This window comes from Leptonychotes weddellii, chromosome 3, assembly GCF_054177405.1.
Source record: "Leptonychotes weddellii isolate Sample4059 chromosome 3, ASM5417740v2, whole genome shotgun sequence".
NCBI classification, from domain to species: domain Eukaryota; kingdom Metazoa; phylum Chordata; class Mammalia; order Carnivora; family Phocidae; genus Leptonychotes; species Leptonychotes weddellii.
This window is the reverse complement of record NC_138371.1, coordinates 93,526,979-93,546,291: the sequence shown is the minus strand read 5'-3', so window position 1 is coordinate 93,546,291 and position 19,313 is coordinate 93,526,979. Positions and strand designations below refer to the sequence as shown.

General features: G+C 37.5%; 1 protein-coding gene across 5 annotated transcripts in view; it reads right to left on the bottom strand.

Annotated features, from left to right (window-relative positions):
- Positions 1-19,313, bottom strand: part of EPB41L5 (erythrocyte membrane protein band 4.1 like 5) — a 143,066-nt gene that overhangs the window by 17,216 nt on the left and 106,537 nt on the right. For all 5 annotated transcript variants that reach the window (XM_031031283.2, XM_006736371.3, XM_031031284.2 and 2 more), the window contains 5 exons: positions 16,043-16,206; positions 12,545-12,642; positions 8,185-8,313; positions 5,317-5,381; positions 839-929 (listed from right to left, as the gene is read on the bottom strand). In XM_031031283.2, the coding sequence (XP_030887143.1) occupies positions 839-929; positions 5,317-5,381; positions 8,185-8,313; positions 12,545-12,642; positions 16,043-16,206 (547 nt within the window). The remainder of the gene's footprint in view (positions 1-838; positions 930-5,316; positions 5,382-8,184; positions 8,314-12,544; positions 12,643-16,042; positions 16,207-19,313) is intronic.

The window sequence follows — 19,313 nt, the reverse complement described above, 5'->3', positions numbered from 1 at the left end:
ATATGCAATAAATCTTTGAATTAAATGACCTTCTCTGTTCCAAAAAATCTCAGGTTTCACTTAATTTTCAATGATCAAGATGTCAATATATCTGTTTAGAATTTTAATTAGCAGAAAGGAAGCTCCTGATTGAAGATATTTTAGATTGGATTTTTTTAAACCCAAAAGTCTGAAAAATTATACACTTAATTATAATTAATCTTAATTATACATTGTCTTTGGATAGTGGGAATACAGGTGATTCCTAACTTTTTCTTTTTATGAAATATTTAGCAAATTTCTACAATAAATGTATTTATGTAGTTAAAGAGCAAAATGGTAAACATTCATTTGCAAGGGTAATTTTTCATTTAACTTGCTAACTGAAACATTCAATGGGTAATGAACTGGGTAATGGGCAATGGACTGACTTTCTATGATCTCTGGACTGGTAAAGGTGTGACAAGGGGCAGAAAATCAGGGGCTGTGACGAGCTGGTTCTACTGCAACACAATGATAGGGTGCTGGTGTTTCAAGCAATCAATATTTATTTAGTGCACACTATGTGCCATCTACTGTTTGAGACACTAGGGTGGTATAGCCAACATCAAAAAACCAAAAATACAAAGACCACCTAAGACAAAAAGACCAACAAATAACAGAAAAACTGAAGAAAAAGTCCTGAGATACTCTTGTGAGAGATTTGACAATAGGATTCTCTCTAGAGAACTGAGGCTCAATGCTTTTCTCACAGCTTAAGTTCTGGTATCAATCAGAAATCACCCGATGTCTGTGATTATACCACAGGACTCAACTCAATACGGTCTTTGGAGAAACTTTCAAAAGCAAGTGTTGTTACCTTAAGAACAGAACCATTTGCTGCAGGTGTGGTATGCATCAGAGCAAGAGAATCTTCAGGGAAGGGCACATTATTCTCATTTAATACAGCACTGGAAGAAAAAGATAAATTCACATCATGGAGCACCTATACAGGCATAGGGAATGTGTTACAAGAAAGAACTTCAGAAAGAAGAGTAATAATTCACGTAGAGGAAGAAGAAATGACAATTTGTGAGGAGCACGAGAGCAGTCAGTGTTGCATTCATATGCCTTTGTGAGACCCTTCTCCACCCACCAAGGAACAGTTTCCATATCCACACCAGACTCATTCACAGATTGATCAAAATGGTAGACTATTTTCCATCCCTCCTAAATCTCACTGAGAGTTCCGAAAAGATTTTTCTTAAAAAGAAAGATACACAAACAAGATAGATCAACTGAATGATTTTTAAAAACTGTTGTCAAATACATGAATGGGAAAGCTCAGTGGACTAGAAACTAACCAGAATACCTGAGATATGGGAGAACAGTCAGAAAACCATAGGGAGAAGCCACCATCTAAGGACACAGGCTGGAGAGCTCTGCTGCAGAAGGCAGAAGCAACACCTAGAGTGCTCCAGATATTACAACAGGACTAGCCAGGTGAGAGGATGCCAGAGAATCTGTTACTAGTCCTGGCAGCAGGAATCACAACGGTGTCTGATCCCAGGTAAGAATAACAAGAACAGGAGCAGTCTCACAGATGGCTTCAACACCAGGGAGGGAAGGGGGGAAATCTAGAGCCCAAAGATCATCATCCACCAAGATAACACATCCAGGAAGAAATCCCAGTCCTTCTAATATCACTGAAAAGTGTGCAAACAGGAGCAGATCCTGAAGCCTACAAGGAGAATGAGAAAAAATAGGAAATAAATCCTAGATTGAAAAAGTCAGACATAATCAATTAGTGAGGTGGAAGCTAGGACTATTTCATCCACAACAATGAGCAAAAAGAGGCAAAGAGATGAAAAATAAGAAGGGATAGTTATGAAAAACAGAGAAATGATCATGATGTTTTAACTAATGGATACTCGATATTCAAAAATTTCTTCAGATTGAAAGGCTACCTTGAATACTAACAAATGTTTTTTAAAAAACCTATTCTTAGACAGTAATGAAAATGCACAACTTCAAGAATAAGCAGTAAAGTGTAAAAGAGAGAAAAAATAACTTTGTGCTTCAGAAAGAAGCAACAGCTCAGAGGAAAGGACTCAATATAAGAAAATGTGAGCATTAAAAGAGAGTGAAGGGGCGCCCGGGTGGCTCAGTTGTTGAGCGTCTGCCTTCGGCCCAGGTCATGATCCCGGGGTCCTGGGATCGAGCCCCACATGGGGCTCGCTGCTCGGCAGGAAGCCTGCTTCTCCCTCTCCCCTACTTGTGTTCCCTCTCTTGCTGTGTTTCTGTCAAATAAAATATTTTAAAAAAAAAATTAAAAAAAAGAGAGTGAAATATGTCTTACAATGAATTCTCCCAACGCTTCAAGAAAAGATTAGTCACATATAATTTACACTGCGCAAAACACAGGAAGAAGAAGATGAAAAGCTTCTGCAGCCATTCTGCCCAGTGTGTGTCATGACCCAGCAATTTCACTCCCAGGTATACACCCTAAAAAAATCCTCACAACATGTGTAAGGTAAGGAAGAACATGTACAACATTAATTTGGAACAATACTGGCCCATTAATAAAAGAATGAATAAACTGTGATTGACTTATGTAATGGTAGTTAAAATAAAGGAAATACGGATTTTTTAAAATTCAGATATGTCAAAACAAAAACCACTGAATTATATACTTTAAATGGGTGAACCACAGAGTATTTAAATTTTATCTCAATAAAGCTATTACTACAAAAATAAATGATCTGAATAGCCATTTCTCCAAAGTAGAAAAGACGTTCAATATTAGTCCTCAGGTAAATGAAAATCAAAACCACAATGAGACATGCTTCATACTCTCTAGGATGGCTGTAATTTTAAAGATGGAGAATAATGAGCATTGGAAAGGATGTGGAGAAACTGGTACCCACATACATTGGTGGTGGGAAATGAAAATGTTGTAGCTGTTTTGGAAGACAGTTTGGTAATTCCTCAAAAAGTTAAACATAGAGGGCGCCTGGGTGGCTCAGTTGGTTAAGCGACTGCCTTCGGCTCAGGTCATGATCCTGGAGTCCCAGGATCGAGTCCCGCATCGGGCTCCTTGCTCGGCAGAGAGCCTGCTTCTCCCTCTGACCCTCCCCCCTCTCATGTGCTCTCTGTCTCTCTCAAATAAATAAATAAAAATCTTTAAAAAAAAAAAAAAAAAGTTAAACATAGAGTTACTACATGACTAATTCAGCAATAACCCTCCCTGGGTATATAGAGAATTGAAAGAATGCCTACAGAAATTCTTGTATAGGAATGTTCATAGCATAGCAAAATAGTCAAAAGTGGGAACAACAGAAATGTCCATCAATTCATATATGGATAAACAAAATGTGGAATATCTAATACAATGGAGTATTATTCAGCCCTAAAGAGGAGTGACATACCAATACATGATACAATATGGATCAACCATGAAAACATTATGTTAAATGAAAGAAGCCAGATACAAAAGGCCACATATTATGTGATTCCATTTATATGAACTGTCCAGACAGAGTAGGCAAATCCAGTATGTGGAGAGACTGCAAATGGGCATGGTGTTTCTTTTATTTTTTTTTTTTTTGAGAGAGAGAGAGCGAGCATGAGGGGGGTCGGGTCAGAGGGAGAAGCAGACTTCCCGCCGAGCAAGGAGCCTGATGTGGGACTCGATCCCGGGAGTCCAGGATCATGACCTGAGCTGAAGGCAGTTGCTTAACCAACTGAGCCACCCAGGCGCCCCAGGCATGGTGTTTCTTTTAGAGGTGATGTAAATGTTATGGAATTAGACAGTGGTAATGGTGCAAAACTTTGTCAATGTACTAAAAAGCACTCAACTGTATACTTATAAAGGGAAAACATTATGGTACGGGAATTACAACTCAATAAAAAAGATAAAGGAAAAATGGTCACAGCAAAATGTGAAGATGTTACAAAGCTTGATATTTGGTACACAGACAATATATAATCTCCACAGTTTTCTCTATGCTTGAAATATTTTTTTTAAAAGGGGACACAGTAGAGGCACCTGGATGGCTCAGTCAGTTAAACGGCTGCCTTCAGATCGGGTCATAATCCTGGGGTCCTGGGATTGAGCCCCGCAATGGGCTCCATGCCCAGCAAGGAGCCTACTTCTTCCTCTCCCGCTGCCCCTCCCCTGCTTGTGCTCTCTCTAGTTTTCTCTCAAATAAATAAATAAAATCTTAAAAAAGGAAGGGGGATACAGTAATTTCTTAAAAGCGTTGTATGGCATGGGAACAAAACAGACTACAGAAAAGATTAACAGAAAAGGAAAGGGTCCAGAAATAGACCCAAGTTTAAACAAGAACTTAAGGATATCTTAAAGAATACATTGCAACTCCTGGGGGGAAAATAGATGATTCAAAATATCAATAGCCATTTAGAAAAGCAAATCTAGAAGTTGGAGTACATTCTAGGTTCTTTCCAGCTTTAAGAGTTCAATGAACTTGGCAGTCCTATTCCCATTATCCTCCTACTGGCAAAAAAAAAAAAAATTTTTTTTTTGATGAAGTTCTAAAAGGCTCTAATAAAAATATTGTGGGGCCAACTGATTTACTGAAATTAATTAAAAGGTTAAATTGTAACTCCAGTTTTACCCTGATCATCAATTAGTGTGTTTGTTGAATACTAACTCTAATGTCATATATGTAAAGCACGCTATATGCTTAGGGCTATTTTGGTTACAGTATCTGGAACTGAATATGCTTAATCAGGAAATTCCTCACTGAATACATTTTGAATAACGGGAAAAGAAACAGCATTCATTCATTCAACAATGTTTAGCACCGACTAAGCACAGAACACTGGATACATAGCGATGAACAAAACAAACTGGCACAGAGCAGGGGATAAAAGCCTAGCAAAGCAAATAAACGGCTTAATACTCATTAAAGAAAAGAGGCAGAAGGGACTTGGAGAGAAGAGCAAATAAATTTACTTGAATAGTGTGAGAGCTCATAATAAGAAAGTTTGTAAGAACAAGGCCACTGTGATAACAGGATGGCACTAGAATTAAGAGAAATAATATACATCCCTCACCATGTATAAGATTAAAAATATCTTTAAAGATTGCTTTTGCTCTGCAGTTTGATTCAGTAAAAGAATGAGAATGCAGAGACAAATTAGAAGTACCTCCAGATAATCTAAAACTAGGTAGTAAACAGCTATGTAATGGATAGAAAAGTAAATTCAAGCTATTTTTCAAATAGATAGCCTGCAATTATGTGGCGATACACTGGAGAAGAGAAAAAGAGACCAAAAAAGAAAAGTTAAGAGGAGAAGAACATCAATTTAATTCCATCTAACTCAGAACTGTACCTGTTTGTGGCAGCATCCTGAACATTGGCATTTTTATGACTTAATAAGCTATCTTCTCTTGTAACCTAAGAAAATGAAATCATAAAAAAATTAAGTATTTGTTGAGGATAATAAAGTAACAAAGAAGAAATTTATACTTCTCCAGTAAAAACAGAAATATCACTTTGCTTCAGTTCCAGAGGTTATCATACCTTGTCTACGGAAGTATCAGTACTACACCTCGTATAGCCCCATCACATACCCAAATTAATAATCCACACTTCCACTTCAATAGTACACAAATTCACACCTTTTACTAGACAGCTCTCACTTATTTAAGACACCACGGTGTGTTAGTCAATATATACAGAATCCCAAAAGATTCAATGCCAGAATTTTTGGAATTTACATGATGAAAAGAAGAAAGAGATGTTAAACAGTCTATCTGGCTTTTTATTTTTCCCTGAACACAAGGAATATGTTAGGAGGAAATTCTAAAATATATTTCTGAAGGGGTCAGTTTGTTCCTTTAACTTTATTGAGGTATCATTTACATACAGTAAGATGCACACATTTTTAATGTAGGGTTTGATGAATTCTGAAAAATATATACAGGTGCATAACCAACATCAAAGTCACCATGTGCAACATTTTCACTACCCCTACAATATTCCCTTGTGGCCAATGCAACCTCATCAAAAACCCTTACACATGGCAAACGGTGAGCATTACGTTCTATAGTTTCATATAAATGGAATCACAATACCTATCTTTTTAGTGTCTATCTCTTTAGAATGGCATGTTTTTGAGATTCACCCATGGTGCTGTATGTATCACCAATTCATTCCTTTTTATGTGCTACGTAGCATTCCACTGAATGGATATACCACAATTTGTTTATGTTTACCTGCTGAAGGCCATATGGGTTGTTTCTAGTTTTTAGCTATTTCAAATAATGCTGCTAGGAACATTCATGTACTAATATCTGTGTGAAACTATGTTTTCATTTCTCTTGTGTAAATACCTCAGAGTGGACCTGTGTGGTCATGCGGGAAGTATATGTTTAATATATTGCCAAATTCTTCTTTAAGTGCTTATGTAACATTTTATATTCTTACCAGCAATGTGCACTGCAGGAGCTCCATCACTGCCAACCCAGGGATGGTCAGTTTTTAATACTGGCCATTTCAGTGAATGTGTTTTTCAGCATGAAGTGTGATGCTAGCTGTAGATTTTTTTCATTGGTGCCCTTTATTAGGCTGAAGAAGCTCCATTCTGTTTCTAGTTTGCTGTGAGCATTTATCACAAATGGGTATTGATTTCTGTGAAATGCCTTTTCCATATGAATTGAGATAATTTACTTTTTAATATGGTGAACTATAGTGGTTTTTGAAGGATAAACCAACTTTTGTCCTGAGGTAAATGCTACTTGGTCTATTCTGTTAAGGATTTTTGAGTCTATGTACAAAAGGGGTATTGGTCTATAGTTTCTTTTCATATGAAATCTTTTTTTGGCTTTGGTACAGGGGTAATACTAGTATCAGTAAATGAAGTGGGAAGTGCTCCTTCCTCTTCTGTTTTCTGAAAGAGTTAGTGTGGAACTCTTATTTCTTCCTTTAAAGTCAGTAGATGTCAACAATGAAGGCATCTGGTCCTGGATTTTTCTTCATGGAAAGGTTTCTAACTATAAAATAAAATCTCTTTATTTTAGGGCTATTCAAGTTATTGTTTTCTTCCTCAACTCAAGAAAAATCCAAAAGTGTAAATGAAATGTAAGGTAGTGACAACAATTACTACTATTGCTAATACAACATGTAGCTTCCACATTGGGGATTTCAACACTTAATTAAATGCTCTTTATGTGCCAGGCACTCACTGTCCCATGTCGTTTACATTTATTATCTTATTCTTGTAACCCACCTTAAGGTAGGTACTACCAATATCCTTTCTTAAACATAATTAAACTGAGGCTCAGAGAAACTAACCTGCCAAGTCACAACACTAGTATGTGGTAGACCAGAAATGGGATTCAAACTCAAATTGTCTGATTCCAAAGCCTGTATTGTCATATTTTTATTTACTTTTATAGGCAAATAGTATGTTTTATGTTTATACTGGGGGGAGAGGATAGATAACTAAAGCATGAATAATATTCTGCAAGTCATCTCAGGTTCTCTTCAAGGCCTGTGCTTGGGGACAGAAGGGTTGTAAAGTGCATCTTCTCAACAACAGGATATTTTGAAATTCTAGTTGATAACATGATTTGGTGAGATGGGCTTCTGTCCTGATTTTAGTATGGACGGTAAGTCTGAAAGTCAGGAAGCACCAAGGAAAAACTGACTTTGAGAACATGGATGCCATAAACTTCATGGGGGCTGGTCTCTCCCCACTGCATGCTTCACAATGTCATGGCCAACTCCTTCACCTTGTAACTGTCACACTTGTTACAAACAACTCCGCCAAACTGGGGGCAGATGGGTGGTGGGGAATAGCAGATGGCTAAAGAAAGACCTAAAACCACAGACTTAGTGTTGATAGGAACCTCAAAGTCATTAGATTTTCTGGCTATACAAGTGGCAAAGATTAGGGACTCATGTCTATAGGAATTTGACTTTAAAAAAAAAAAAAAAAAGGACTTCTTATGCCCTAGCGGGTCTTTACTTTCAACTTTTTATCCCATGACTGCCCCCTCTTAATCTAGCTTGTACTCAGACTCAGGAAGGCATTCTGCCATCTTTAGCATGTGTCTGGGTACTACTTTCTATCTCCAATCACTAGCTAGGTCACTCTTCTTTAACGCTTATGTACATATGTGTCTTTGGGTCTCTCAGCCTTAAGTCTCATGTTCTTTTCCCTTCATCAGGACTATCCCCATTAAAGGCAGCTTACCTTATGCACTGCTTCTACCTGGGCCTTCAAAATGTTACTCTTCAAGTTAGGAGGAACTCTCCTGGCATTCAATCCTGGGCTCTCAATGGCATTATTAAGACATTTTTCAGTCAACTTCACCACCTCCTCCTAGATATTAAAAATATACTGTAAGCAACTCTGATGGGCTATAGTTATATGGAAAGAGGAAAGTGGCTGATGAAAGTTCATATTCAGACAACCAAGAAATCACGTGTCTTAAATAGTCATATCCTGTTCCAAGAATAGTCACCTCCCACATGCAGTTTCAAACTAAGACACAATAATCACAAACACGAAATATGAATTGGTAGGGATCTCTAGAAATCATCTAGCCCAATTTCCTGTCTTTAAAGCAACTGAGTAACTGACTACATCATTCAGGACTAATGCCTGAATGAAATCACACATGGAAAACGTGCTGTTTGCTATAATTCAACTGGGTTTTAGGTTAGGCCCTACACAGGCTAATAATCCCTGCAATTCTGGAGCTGTCACCAGGTAGATGATTTTGTTTGGAATTATGTTATATAGCCACAAATAGTCACTCTCAGGTATAGACTATGAAAATGACAGAACAAAACACAAGTCCAGTCAGTGATGATCACCATGAAAACAATATAAATAAACCATTATGAAAAGAAATAAATGGAACGAAGCAAATTAAGAAGTAAGTTTAGGGGTGCCTGGATGGCTCAGGTGGTTAAGCACCTAGCTCTTGACCTCAGTTCTGGTCTTGATCTCGGGGTCATGAATTTAAGCCCCACATGGGGCTCCACGCTGGGCGTGAAGCCTACTTAAAAGAAAAAAAAAAAAGTATTTTAAATTATCTGCACTACAACTGATACTTAACTTATTTATGTTAAATATATTACAATTTTATTTGTCAATTATATCTTAATAAAGCTGAGGGAAAATCATGGCTAATTCAAATACTTTGACATCTTCTTTTCAGAGTAAATTATGTTACAGAGTTGAAATTACTTGTTAATTATTTATATTTGCACATTATAGGATTCTCAGAGCAACCTGCCTCTTGACATAAGCAGAGATTTCTTTTTGTCTATACTACAAACGAAAGAATTCAACACACACATCACAGGTAAAAGTATAAATTGTTACCATAAATTGTTAAAATTGCCTATACTTTAACCTACTACTTCCTTCCCAGGAATATAATCAGATGATGGCAGATATTTATTTAGAAGGTTGTTTGTCACAGCATTGATGATGACAGTGAAAATTAGCAATAATCTAAGTGTCCAACAGGTAACGGAGTAAACACAGTGGTGACACAATTTAACTACTATCTGTAATATGTCCTCAAAATAAAGAAAGATATTTATAATTGATTAATTTTAAAAAGCAGTATCACTGCATTTTTATTTTTAAAAATACACATTTAAATATTTGGAAATATTTATCCAATATTCCAAATGTTTGAAAATATTTACATATATCACATTTAAAAGTTTGGAAATATTTATCTTAAAAATGTTAACTGTAGTTATCTCTTAGTAGTGAATAATGGAAGATTTAAAATTTCCTGCTTCTTTAAATCTATTTTCTATAATTATGATGTATGAGTACATAAAAAAAATTACTGAAATACAAGTTGAGTGTAACAGCTTTAAAATATTTTCACATTATTTTATTATAGCACATAATTTCAGTGGCAGCCAGTTACTATGCCGCTGATATGACTGCCTTGGTCAAAATGTGGCAAACTGATGACCAAAAGAATTAAAAGGACACCCTGATTCCTAAATACCCCAAACGAGACCTGATCTGAAATGACTGTGGCTACTTCAACTCTACTGTAGAGTAGCCTTGGCTGTCAGAGTCAGCTTATAGGAGAGCTTATATGAGAGGTTAAAGTTGGTCCAAAGTCGGCCTAAGTTCCAGGCAGAATGCCACCAGATGCAGACTTGAAATGACTCTTAAAACAATCTTGGCTGGGAAATGTGAACATCTTTCAGCAGGGCACTTACACAGTCAAACAACCAAGGTGAAGAAATAGTGTAAACAGTAAAATCTAAAAGAAACATGGTACATTCTTACAAGAGGTCCTAATTCTGAGAGATCCAACACTGAAACGGTTGGATTAAAAAATATATACACAAACCTTTTAACCAAAGTAAAGTTCTTTTTAATACCTTAGAGAGATGCAAGGAGTTGTTTTAAGGTTGGTGATGGTTCATTCTTTTCTTGAGTCATGGAGCCTTTTGAGAATTTAACAAAATAAGGATCCACTTTTCAGAAAAAAATATATAAATGAATCAATGACAAGAGTATTTATTCAAGGGGCACCTGGGTGGCTCAGTCGGTTAAGTATCTGCCTTCGGCTCAGGTCATGATCTCAGGGTCCTGGGATCGAGCCCTGCATCGGGCTCCCTGCTTAGCAGGGAGTCTGCTTCTCCCTCTCCCTCTGCCTGCTCCTCTGCCTGCTCATGCTCTCTCTCTGTCAAATAAATAAATAAAACCTTAGAAAAAAATAAAACAAAGAATATGTATTCAATTTCATAGAGCTTAAGGCCCTCCTCATAATTATTCATGAATAGATCCATGATCTGCAAATTAAGAATTTTGCTTTAGAAGATTAGACACAATTTACCTTACACTTTTACTAAATATACACAAAGGGTTTTTTTTAAGCTTTTATTTATTTATTAGAGAGAGAGCACGAGCAGGATGAGGGGCAGAAGGGGAAGCAGACTCCCCGCTGAGCAGGGATCCCAACGCAGGGCTCGATCCCAGGACCCCACCTTACACCCACCAAGATTCACCAGTCATCATTCTCCTTCAGGATCATTCCAGTCCTCCATTAAATTTTTCTCTAATTAATTGCTAACCACCTAAAACTTTCATCTAAAGCTTTCAATAAACTCTGTCTCTGACCCTGTATTCTTCTACTTACAGAGATAGTAGAACAACACAAAATGAAAGCAAACACACAAATACAATCGAAAAATACTGAGGGGTAATGAAAATGAAAGTCTTGGGACACCTGGGTGGCTCTGCTAAATGTCTGCCTTTGGCTCAGGTCATGATCCCAGTATCCTGGGATCGAGTCCCGCATTAGGCTCCTTGCTCAGCAGGGAGCCTACTTCTCCCTCTGCCTGCCACTTCCCCTGCTTGTGCTATCTCACTCTCTCTGACAAATAAAATCTTAAAAAAAAAAAAGAAAATGAAAGTCTTTCTGGAATTTAATCAGCTTCTAAAAGACATTTCTAAGCATAAACATATTAGAAAAAGAAAAAGAAACAACTTGGATTCAAAAGGACAGCTTGAACAATGACAAGAAAGAAGAAAATCACTCTTTACACATCATGCTGATCTCTGAAGAAATTCCAGTTAGTTATCCAAGGATGAAACAACACTGCAAATCAGCTGATCCCTTTTCCTCTTTAAAATCAAAACAAAATTCATTCAACAGATCCTTGTTATCTGTTGTCTATATATAGGGAAAAAAGGGTGTCTCTAGATCATTATCTAAAATTTACTCTTACATTTAGTAGGGACATCTAGTAGCGGATACAATGAATTATTTTTATCTCATTTGATTTACCTTAATTATCCCTATAAGTTATTTAAGAAAAATTTTAAATTACACTCAAGCAATTAACTGAAGTTTAGTTGGTTAAATTGGTATGCACCCCCCACCCCACACCTAAAACTCCAAGGGCACAGGGTGGTGTAAATTATGAAGAACAAAGCTGAAGCATCTCAAGTTCCATTTTCTTCCCGGTTTATATGACAGAGCAGCTCCCTTTCAAACAAATCCTTCTGTAATTTTATTTGTATTTATTTGAGAGACAGAGAGTGTGCACGTGGGGCCTGGGGGCGCAGGGGAAGGGACTGAGGGAGAGGAGAGAATCTCAAGCAGACTCCCCACTTAGTGCAGGGCTCGATCCCAGAACTCCGAGATCACGACCTGAGCCAAAACCAAGAGTCAGACACTCAACCAACTGAACCACCCAAGTGCCTCAAATCCTTCTGTAATTTTAAAAGGCTGTCACCTTCAACTACATCAAGACCTATTGAACAGAATTAGGAAAAGGATGAGCTAAATCAAAATAAGTTTAAAGCAGCCACAACACTTTGCATGCATGTTGCAAAACACTCAAGAGATGACCTTACAGTTCCTACCACTGCCTGAGTTTCCTCCTCTCCTCCTGAACATCCATGAACATCCATGAATTGTGCCTTTGAAATAGGTCTGAAAGAAGTCGCCACACACACATTCCCCAGAAAAAGGAAAGAGAAAGTATCAGCTTTGGAAAGCAGGGCTTTCTCAGAGGTCTGGAGATGTCTGCAGGTATACAAAGGAGCAATCGAATACCTGGCTGTTGATGTTGACATCCATGTTGGGACGTGAAGACGGCAATGGACTGCTTTCCATCTCAAGGTGTTTGAGCTTCTGTGAGGCATCTTTTAATGCTGGAAAAAATGGCAACATGGCCTCTTAGTCTGCCAGGCTGTTACAGCTGTGTGAAGGCATACACTTAAGTTTTCTTCCCAATACCAGTTATCAATAATTAAATGGAATAAACCGTAAGACCACAGGATAAATATATTTTCTTTCTATAACCAGGTAACTATTTAAGAGTTAACCTAAATTACAGGAACATTGCCTTGTATCTATACCACTCGTAGAAAGCCAATAGATATGGAATCTCAATAGCATGTGTAGTTAAGAAGGCTTACAAGCCAAAAGATACCAAGAAAAGGCAGAGAACACCTGTGACATGATTCTTCCATAACCACAATGCAAGCGCCTCCTGCCGAACCTCAGTACTTTGCCACTTTCTTTCCTTAGCCCTGACTATACACTGCCTAAAACTACACTTCTGTGGAGCAAACAGATGAAGGACATACTGATTCAACAGAGTATATATTGATAACACAAGGTGTGATGCAGGACAAGCCTTTTGTCTTTATTATGTTCTGCCTAGCTGCAAAACACATTACAAATAAATTTCTCTAACCATTGAAAAGATAATATATTAAACACAATCCAGCTTTAAATGAACTCTATTTAAATTAACCACTCTAGGGGCACCTGGGCGGCTCAGTAGGTTAAGTGTATGCCTTTGGCTCAGGTCATGATCCCAGGGTTCTGGGATCAAGCCCTGCATCGGGCTCCCTGCCCACCAGGGAGCCTGCTTCTCCTTGGGGAGCCTGCTTCTCCCTCTTCATCTGCCCTTCCCCCTCACTTATTCTCTCTTTCTCAAATAAAATCTTTTTTAAAAATTTATTTACTTATTTGAGAGAGAGAGAGAATGAATGGAGGGAGGGGCAGAGGGAGAAGCAGACTCCCCGAGGAGCAGGGAGCCCGATGTGGGACTCGATCCCAGGACCCTGGGATCATGACCTGAGCCAAAGGCAGATGCTTAGCCAACTGAGTCACCCAGGCATCCAATAAATAAAATCTTTAAAAAAAAAAATTAACCACTCCAATAATCTTACCGTGCAGGGACGAATTTGGCATGAGTTTAAATTTTTAAACTGTCACTTGACAAAAAAAAAAAAAAGCTGTTGAATGCCTAGTAATTTCTATTTAATCCAGTAAAAAGGAGGGAAAAATTATGAAATCATTTTCTCCTGGTCAAAGAGATCTTACAAAAGTGTCCATTAATTAACTCAGTGGATCCCTCTCTTGGCTACACATTAGAATCAGATGTGGAGCTTTTAAGGAATACTGATTCCCAGAGCTGATCCTAGAACCATGATAACAGAATTTCCAGAGGTAGGTTTCTGGTACTGGTAGTTTTTAAAACTTTCCAGGTGATTTTAATGTACAAAACTGAGAATCACGAATTCAACACTGATCTTCACAAAATCTTCCATACTCGTTTACATCCTTTTTTTAAAGAGGGGGTCGCGGGAGGGGCAGAGAGAGAATGTTAAGCAGGCTCCACTCCCATCATGGAGCTCAATCTTAGGTGAGATCATGACCTGAGCCCAAATCAAGAGTCAGACACTTAACCGACTGAGCCACCCAGGTGCCTCCAATTACATACTTAATTGCCATCTCCTGGTTTTCTTAATGCTTCAAATTATGCAATACTAAATTTTAACATGATGATGTTGAGACCATGAATACTTTAGCTTATGCCAATACATACCCAAAAAATTAAAACCCCCAAAATTGGGTTTTGGAGGGTTTTCTGGTTGAAATAAAGCTTCTTGTGCTACTTCTGTTTGGCTGAGGAAAATCCTAAAATAATAGGATAAGCTATTTTTTAAAAAGTTAACTATTTATAACTACTTACCCATGTGAATCAGGATTTTGACATTATAGCCAAAAGAAAATACAGAATAAATTGGATACCAGGATTATAAGACCTTAATTCTTAATATCAAAACACTCTATTTTCACTGAATGACTTTGAACAAATGCTATAAATCTGAACTAAGTCTTATTAATGAAACCACCACACTACCCAATAATTTCTTCTGTCACAACTTTAATGTCATTTAAGCTCTGCTTGAGTACCTTTTGTAATGAGGGGACTCACTCACTATTATGTATCTATTTCTGATATATGGCAGAAAGATTTTTAAAAGTCTCCTCTATACTGATTCTAAATCTGCTTCCCTATCCTTTGAAGTTGCTGATCCAAGATTCACCAATAAAGCACCATAAAATAAATTCTTTGATATATCAGGCTTTCCAATATTTGGAGAGTTATTACATCTTACTTGCTCCTTTCTTTCCTAGGCATTTGCCTAAGTTCATTCTACCATGTTCTCCAAAACCAAAGCAATTTCCTGTAAGGTATATACTAAATAAATGTGGTTTGCTAACACTATGCTATGACAGTACTGAAAGAGAGGAAAAATTTTTTTTTGCATTCGTATAATGGATACAAAATGGAATGTACATATAAAATCAATACTGCCACCTCTATAAGGAAGACTATTTTTATTTTAACCCTGGAAATACCCTGTATTAAGCTAGTCCTGCTTCGGGCTAAGAAAACTTGCTTCACTATCTATTTGTAGTGATTACTTAAGGAACAAAGGAATAAATTTTTAAAGCCAATTAGCAGTAATACTTAAGCATGTTCTATTAAGCAGAAGCGCTGAGTAACTTTTCATTAACACTTTCTATTTTAAATTACTACATACCATTGCTGTATTCTATGCTCTTTAGAGACAAGAGCGTACTCGCTGGCAGTTCCCTATGAGCTGTTTAAAGATGGTGTCTGACTTCAGTGAGAGAAATCAAAATTGGCAATAGCCACATAAATACGAGGTGCTTTTAAATGAACACATATTACACTGAGATTCAATAGAAAGCTCCTATTTAAAGGCAGTTTATGCTTTACTAAATCAAACCAAATTCACAAATACATAGAAATTTTCAATATGCAACTTACTGTTCCCTTTTAACCTTTTAAAAAGTTAAGAAAAGCAGCACTCTTCCTGGATTACGTATTTTTGCAGCTCCGGGGAACAACATTCCTCATTAATAACAAAATATTTTCTAGGAGCCAATGGAATAGTCAAACATTTATTAAATCCTGTGCTATAGAAAAATCTTTAAGGAAGCCTTTTTCTCTTAATTTTCATCCAAGAAACAAAGTAAAAAGCATGTCTGAAAATTCATGAATGTTTAATGACTTATAAATGATACAAATGTTTAATTGTCCTAATTGTGTGATCTTAACTATTTCAATGGACCCTCAAGCCAAAAAGAAGGCATACCTATTCTTCATTAAATTTTAAAATTCAACTATTGCATAATATTCTTGAAGGAACAGATTTAAATAGCTAAATTTAAAGAGATATAAAATAAAAATTGTCCCTGATGTTACATAGAACATTTACTTACTCCCACATTCCTCTTTAGTTCCTTCCAATCCAGTTTGCCTGGTGACTATGTTAACTTCATCTGGTGCTTGCGGTATTTCCAGAGTGTCAGGTGCCCCAATTACATCATCAATGGTTGTTTCCAATAAGTCTGGACTATCTAGCAAATCAATATTCAGAGGCAAGCTGTAAGGGTGAAAGAAAACTAACTTAGCCCAAGAAATTTATCATGAATTTAAATACTAACAAAAATACCTGTTAAAAAAAAAAAATCCACGTAAGAGGTCATATCCCAACTGGTTTAGTCATCTGTCAAAACCTTTTGGATAGACTTCTTTCCCAGCCAAAAATGGTGCAAAAGGGACTTGATTTAGCATCCCCTCCACCCTGAAATAACCAAAGGGGAGAAAAAGAAACTATTTTCAAGATATTTAGACATCAGATAACAGAGATTCGAGAAACAAAAGGGTAAGCCCTATGACAGCCTTGAGAGAATTTCCACGCAGTGGTGCAGAAAAGGTGAAATGAGGCAGAACATGGAGGAGTCCCTTAGCAGAGAAGATGAGGCTGAGAGTCTAGAAAGACTAAGAGAGCCAGAGTCATGAGAGAGTACCAGAAGGGAGAAAGCAGTATTTCACAGAGAGAATCCTAAGGATCTGCAGAGGGTCCCCCAAAAGTATTCAGCAGAGCAATGATCAGAGAACATGTGTGAGGAAACTCCCTGAGGCTGGGGAAAGAACCATCCAACAGGATTTCGTCTCTCCGTTTGGCTGGGGAGAGAACTAGAGGCACTTACAATGGGCCACAGTGCCTGTTTCCACACTGTAAAAACACATAATTCACAAGGCACTGAATATTCAGAAAGGTCTTGCCTCAGTAGTGGAGAATAATGGCAACAGACCCACCTAACACATCATAAAAGTAAGACTTGAAAGGACCAAACTGTTTCCAAGTAATAACTGCATCCTAAAACAAAGCTCAAGAAGTTTTAGAGGAACATAAAATTACCTAGCATCCAACAAAGGAAATTTCAAAATGTCAGGCACCCACTGAAAAATTACCAGGAATGCAAAGAGGCAGAAAAAAATATCCCGTATTTAAGAGAATAATCAATCAATAGAAACTAACATTAGAATTAGCAGAGAAAGACATTAAAACAGCTATAACTGTATTCCATATGTTCACGAAGTTAAGCAGAGACATAGAAAATATAAAAGACCCAAATCAAACTTCTTGAGATAATGGAGATGAAAAATACATTGAATGGGATTGACAGCAGATTTGACATTAGAAAAGGTACTGAATTTGAAAGCCCAGCAATACAAATTATACACAATAAAACACACAGAGAAAAAAGAATCCCCCCAAAATGAAAAGAATCTCAGTTAGCTGTGGGACAACTTCAAGCAGTGTACTGTATGAATAACTGGAGTCCCAAAGTGGGAATGGGACCAAACAAATTTTTAAAGAAATAATGGCTGAGGATTTTCTAAATTTGATGAAAACTGTAAACTCATAGATCCTAGAATCTCAACAAACCCTAAACACAAACAATATGAAGGAAACTCACCAAAGCACATCATAATCAAACTGCCTAAAACCAATGATAAAAAGAAAATCTTAAAAGTAGCCTAAGACAGGGGCGCCTGGGTGGCTCAGATGGTTAAGCGTCTGCCTTCGGCTCCGGTCATGATCCCAGGGTCCCGGGATCGAGCCCCACATTGGGCTCCTTGCTCGGCGGGAGGCCTACTTCTCCCTCTCCCACTCCCCCTGCTTGTGTCCCCTCTCTCTCTGTCTCTCTCTCTCTCTGTCAAATAAATAAATAAAAAAAATCTTTAAAAAAAAAAAAAAAGTAGCCTAAGACATATGTTCAAAGGAATAAAGATAAAGATGACAGCAGATTTCTCATCAGAAATAACGCACAGTGGAGGGCAGAAGGGGAACATCTTGAAATCACTGAAAGAAAAAAAATTAACAACCCAAATTTTACATCCAGGAAAAAAAAAAAACTTATTTAAAGAACAAAGGAAAAGTTAGGCATATACCTAAGAAAAACAAAAACATACATCCACAAAAAAATGTGTACACAAATGTTCACAGCAGCATTCTTCCTAACAGCCAAAAAGTGGAAGCAACTCAAATGCCCATCAACTGAGGAATGGAGAAATAAAAAGTGGTATAACCATAGGAGGGATTCTTAATCAGCAATAAAAAGGTGTGAAGTACTGACACATGCTACAACATGGATGACCCTTGAAAACATGATGTTAAGGGGAAAAAGCCAGACACAAAATACCACCTATGAGTCCACTGTCCAGAATAGGCAAATCCATAAAGACAGACAGTAGATTTGTGGCTGCCAGGGGCTGGTGGAGGAGACAAGGCAGAATGCAGACTGACTGCTGTGGGGTGAGCCATGAAATTAAGATTCAATATTAAGTGCTGCCTTGACACCTTGGGCCTCACAGGGCCCCAAACACCTAATCAAGCATTCCCTTGCTCTTACCAGATATGCTGCTTCCAATCCCCTCGCTCCCATCCAGTGGAAAAGATCCCCAGGCACCTGGCTGGCACAGTCAGTAGAGCATACAACTCTTAATCCTGGGGTTTGAGTTTGAGCCCCATGTTGGGTGTAGAGATTACTTAAAAATAAAATCTTTAAAAAAAAAGTTCCCCATCTAGCTGTACCAGCTGCATTCTACCTAGTTCTTAATGAGTTTTACTTCCCTGCTGGCCTGTGAAATTATTCAAACAAGCAATTACATCTTCGGGTGGGAACCAGGAGTCACCTCATCCTCATGTTACTATAATGCCTGCCTCCCACAGCTCATGCTTATTCACTTTGCTCCCAAGTAGAACACCCACATGGCCCTGTATGTTGTGAGGTTTTCCCCTCCCTTGAGCTATGAGTATATGTGACTAACAAATTGCTGTCTATTTCATCTGCCCAGTGTTGGGTGTTGTATGTTCAGCCATTTTGTAATATTTAGGGTAGGAGATACCTCCCCTATAAGAGTGAATAGGAACTGTGATCAAAACAACTGCTAAAGGGTATGGGGTTTCTTCTAGGGGGACAAAAATGTCCTAAAATAAAACTGTGATAAAGGCTGCATAATCCTATGAATGTACTAAAAACACTGAATGTTCACTTTAAATGGTGAATGCTAGAGCATGTGAATTATATCTTAATAAAGCAAAAAAATCAAAATAAAAAGTCATTCATACAAAAAAATTCATGACCAAAGACCTGTACTAATAAAACATTAAAGAAAAACCTATAGGCAGAAGTAAAA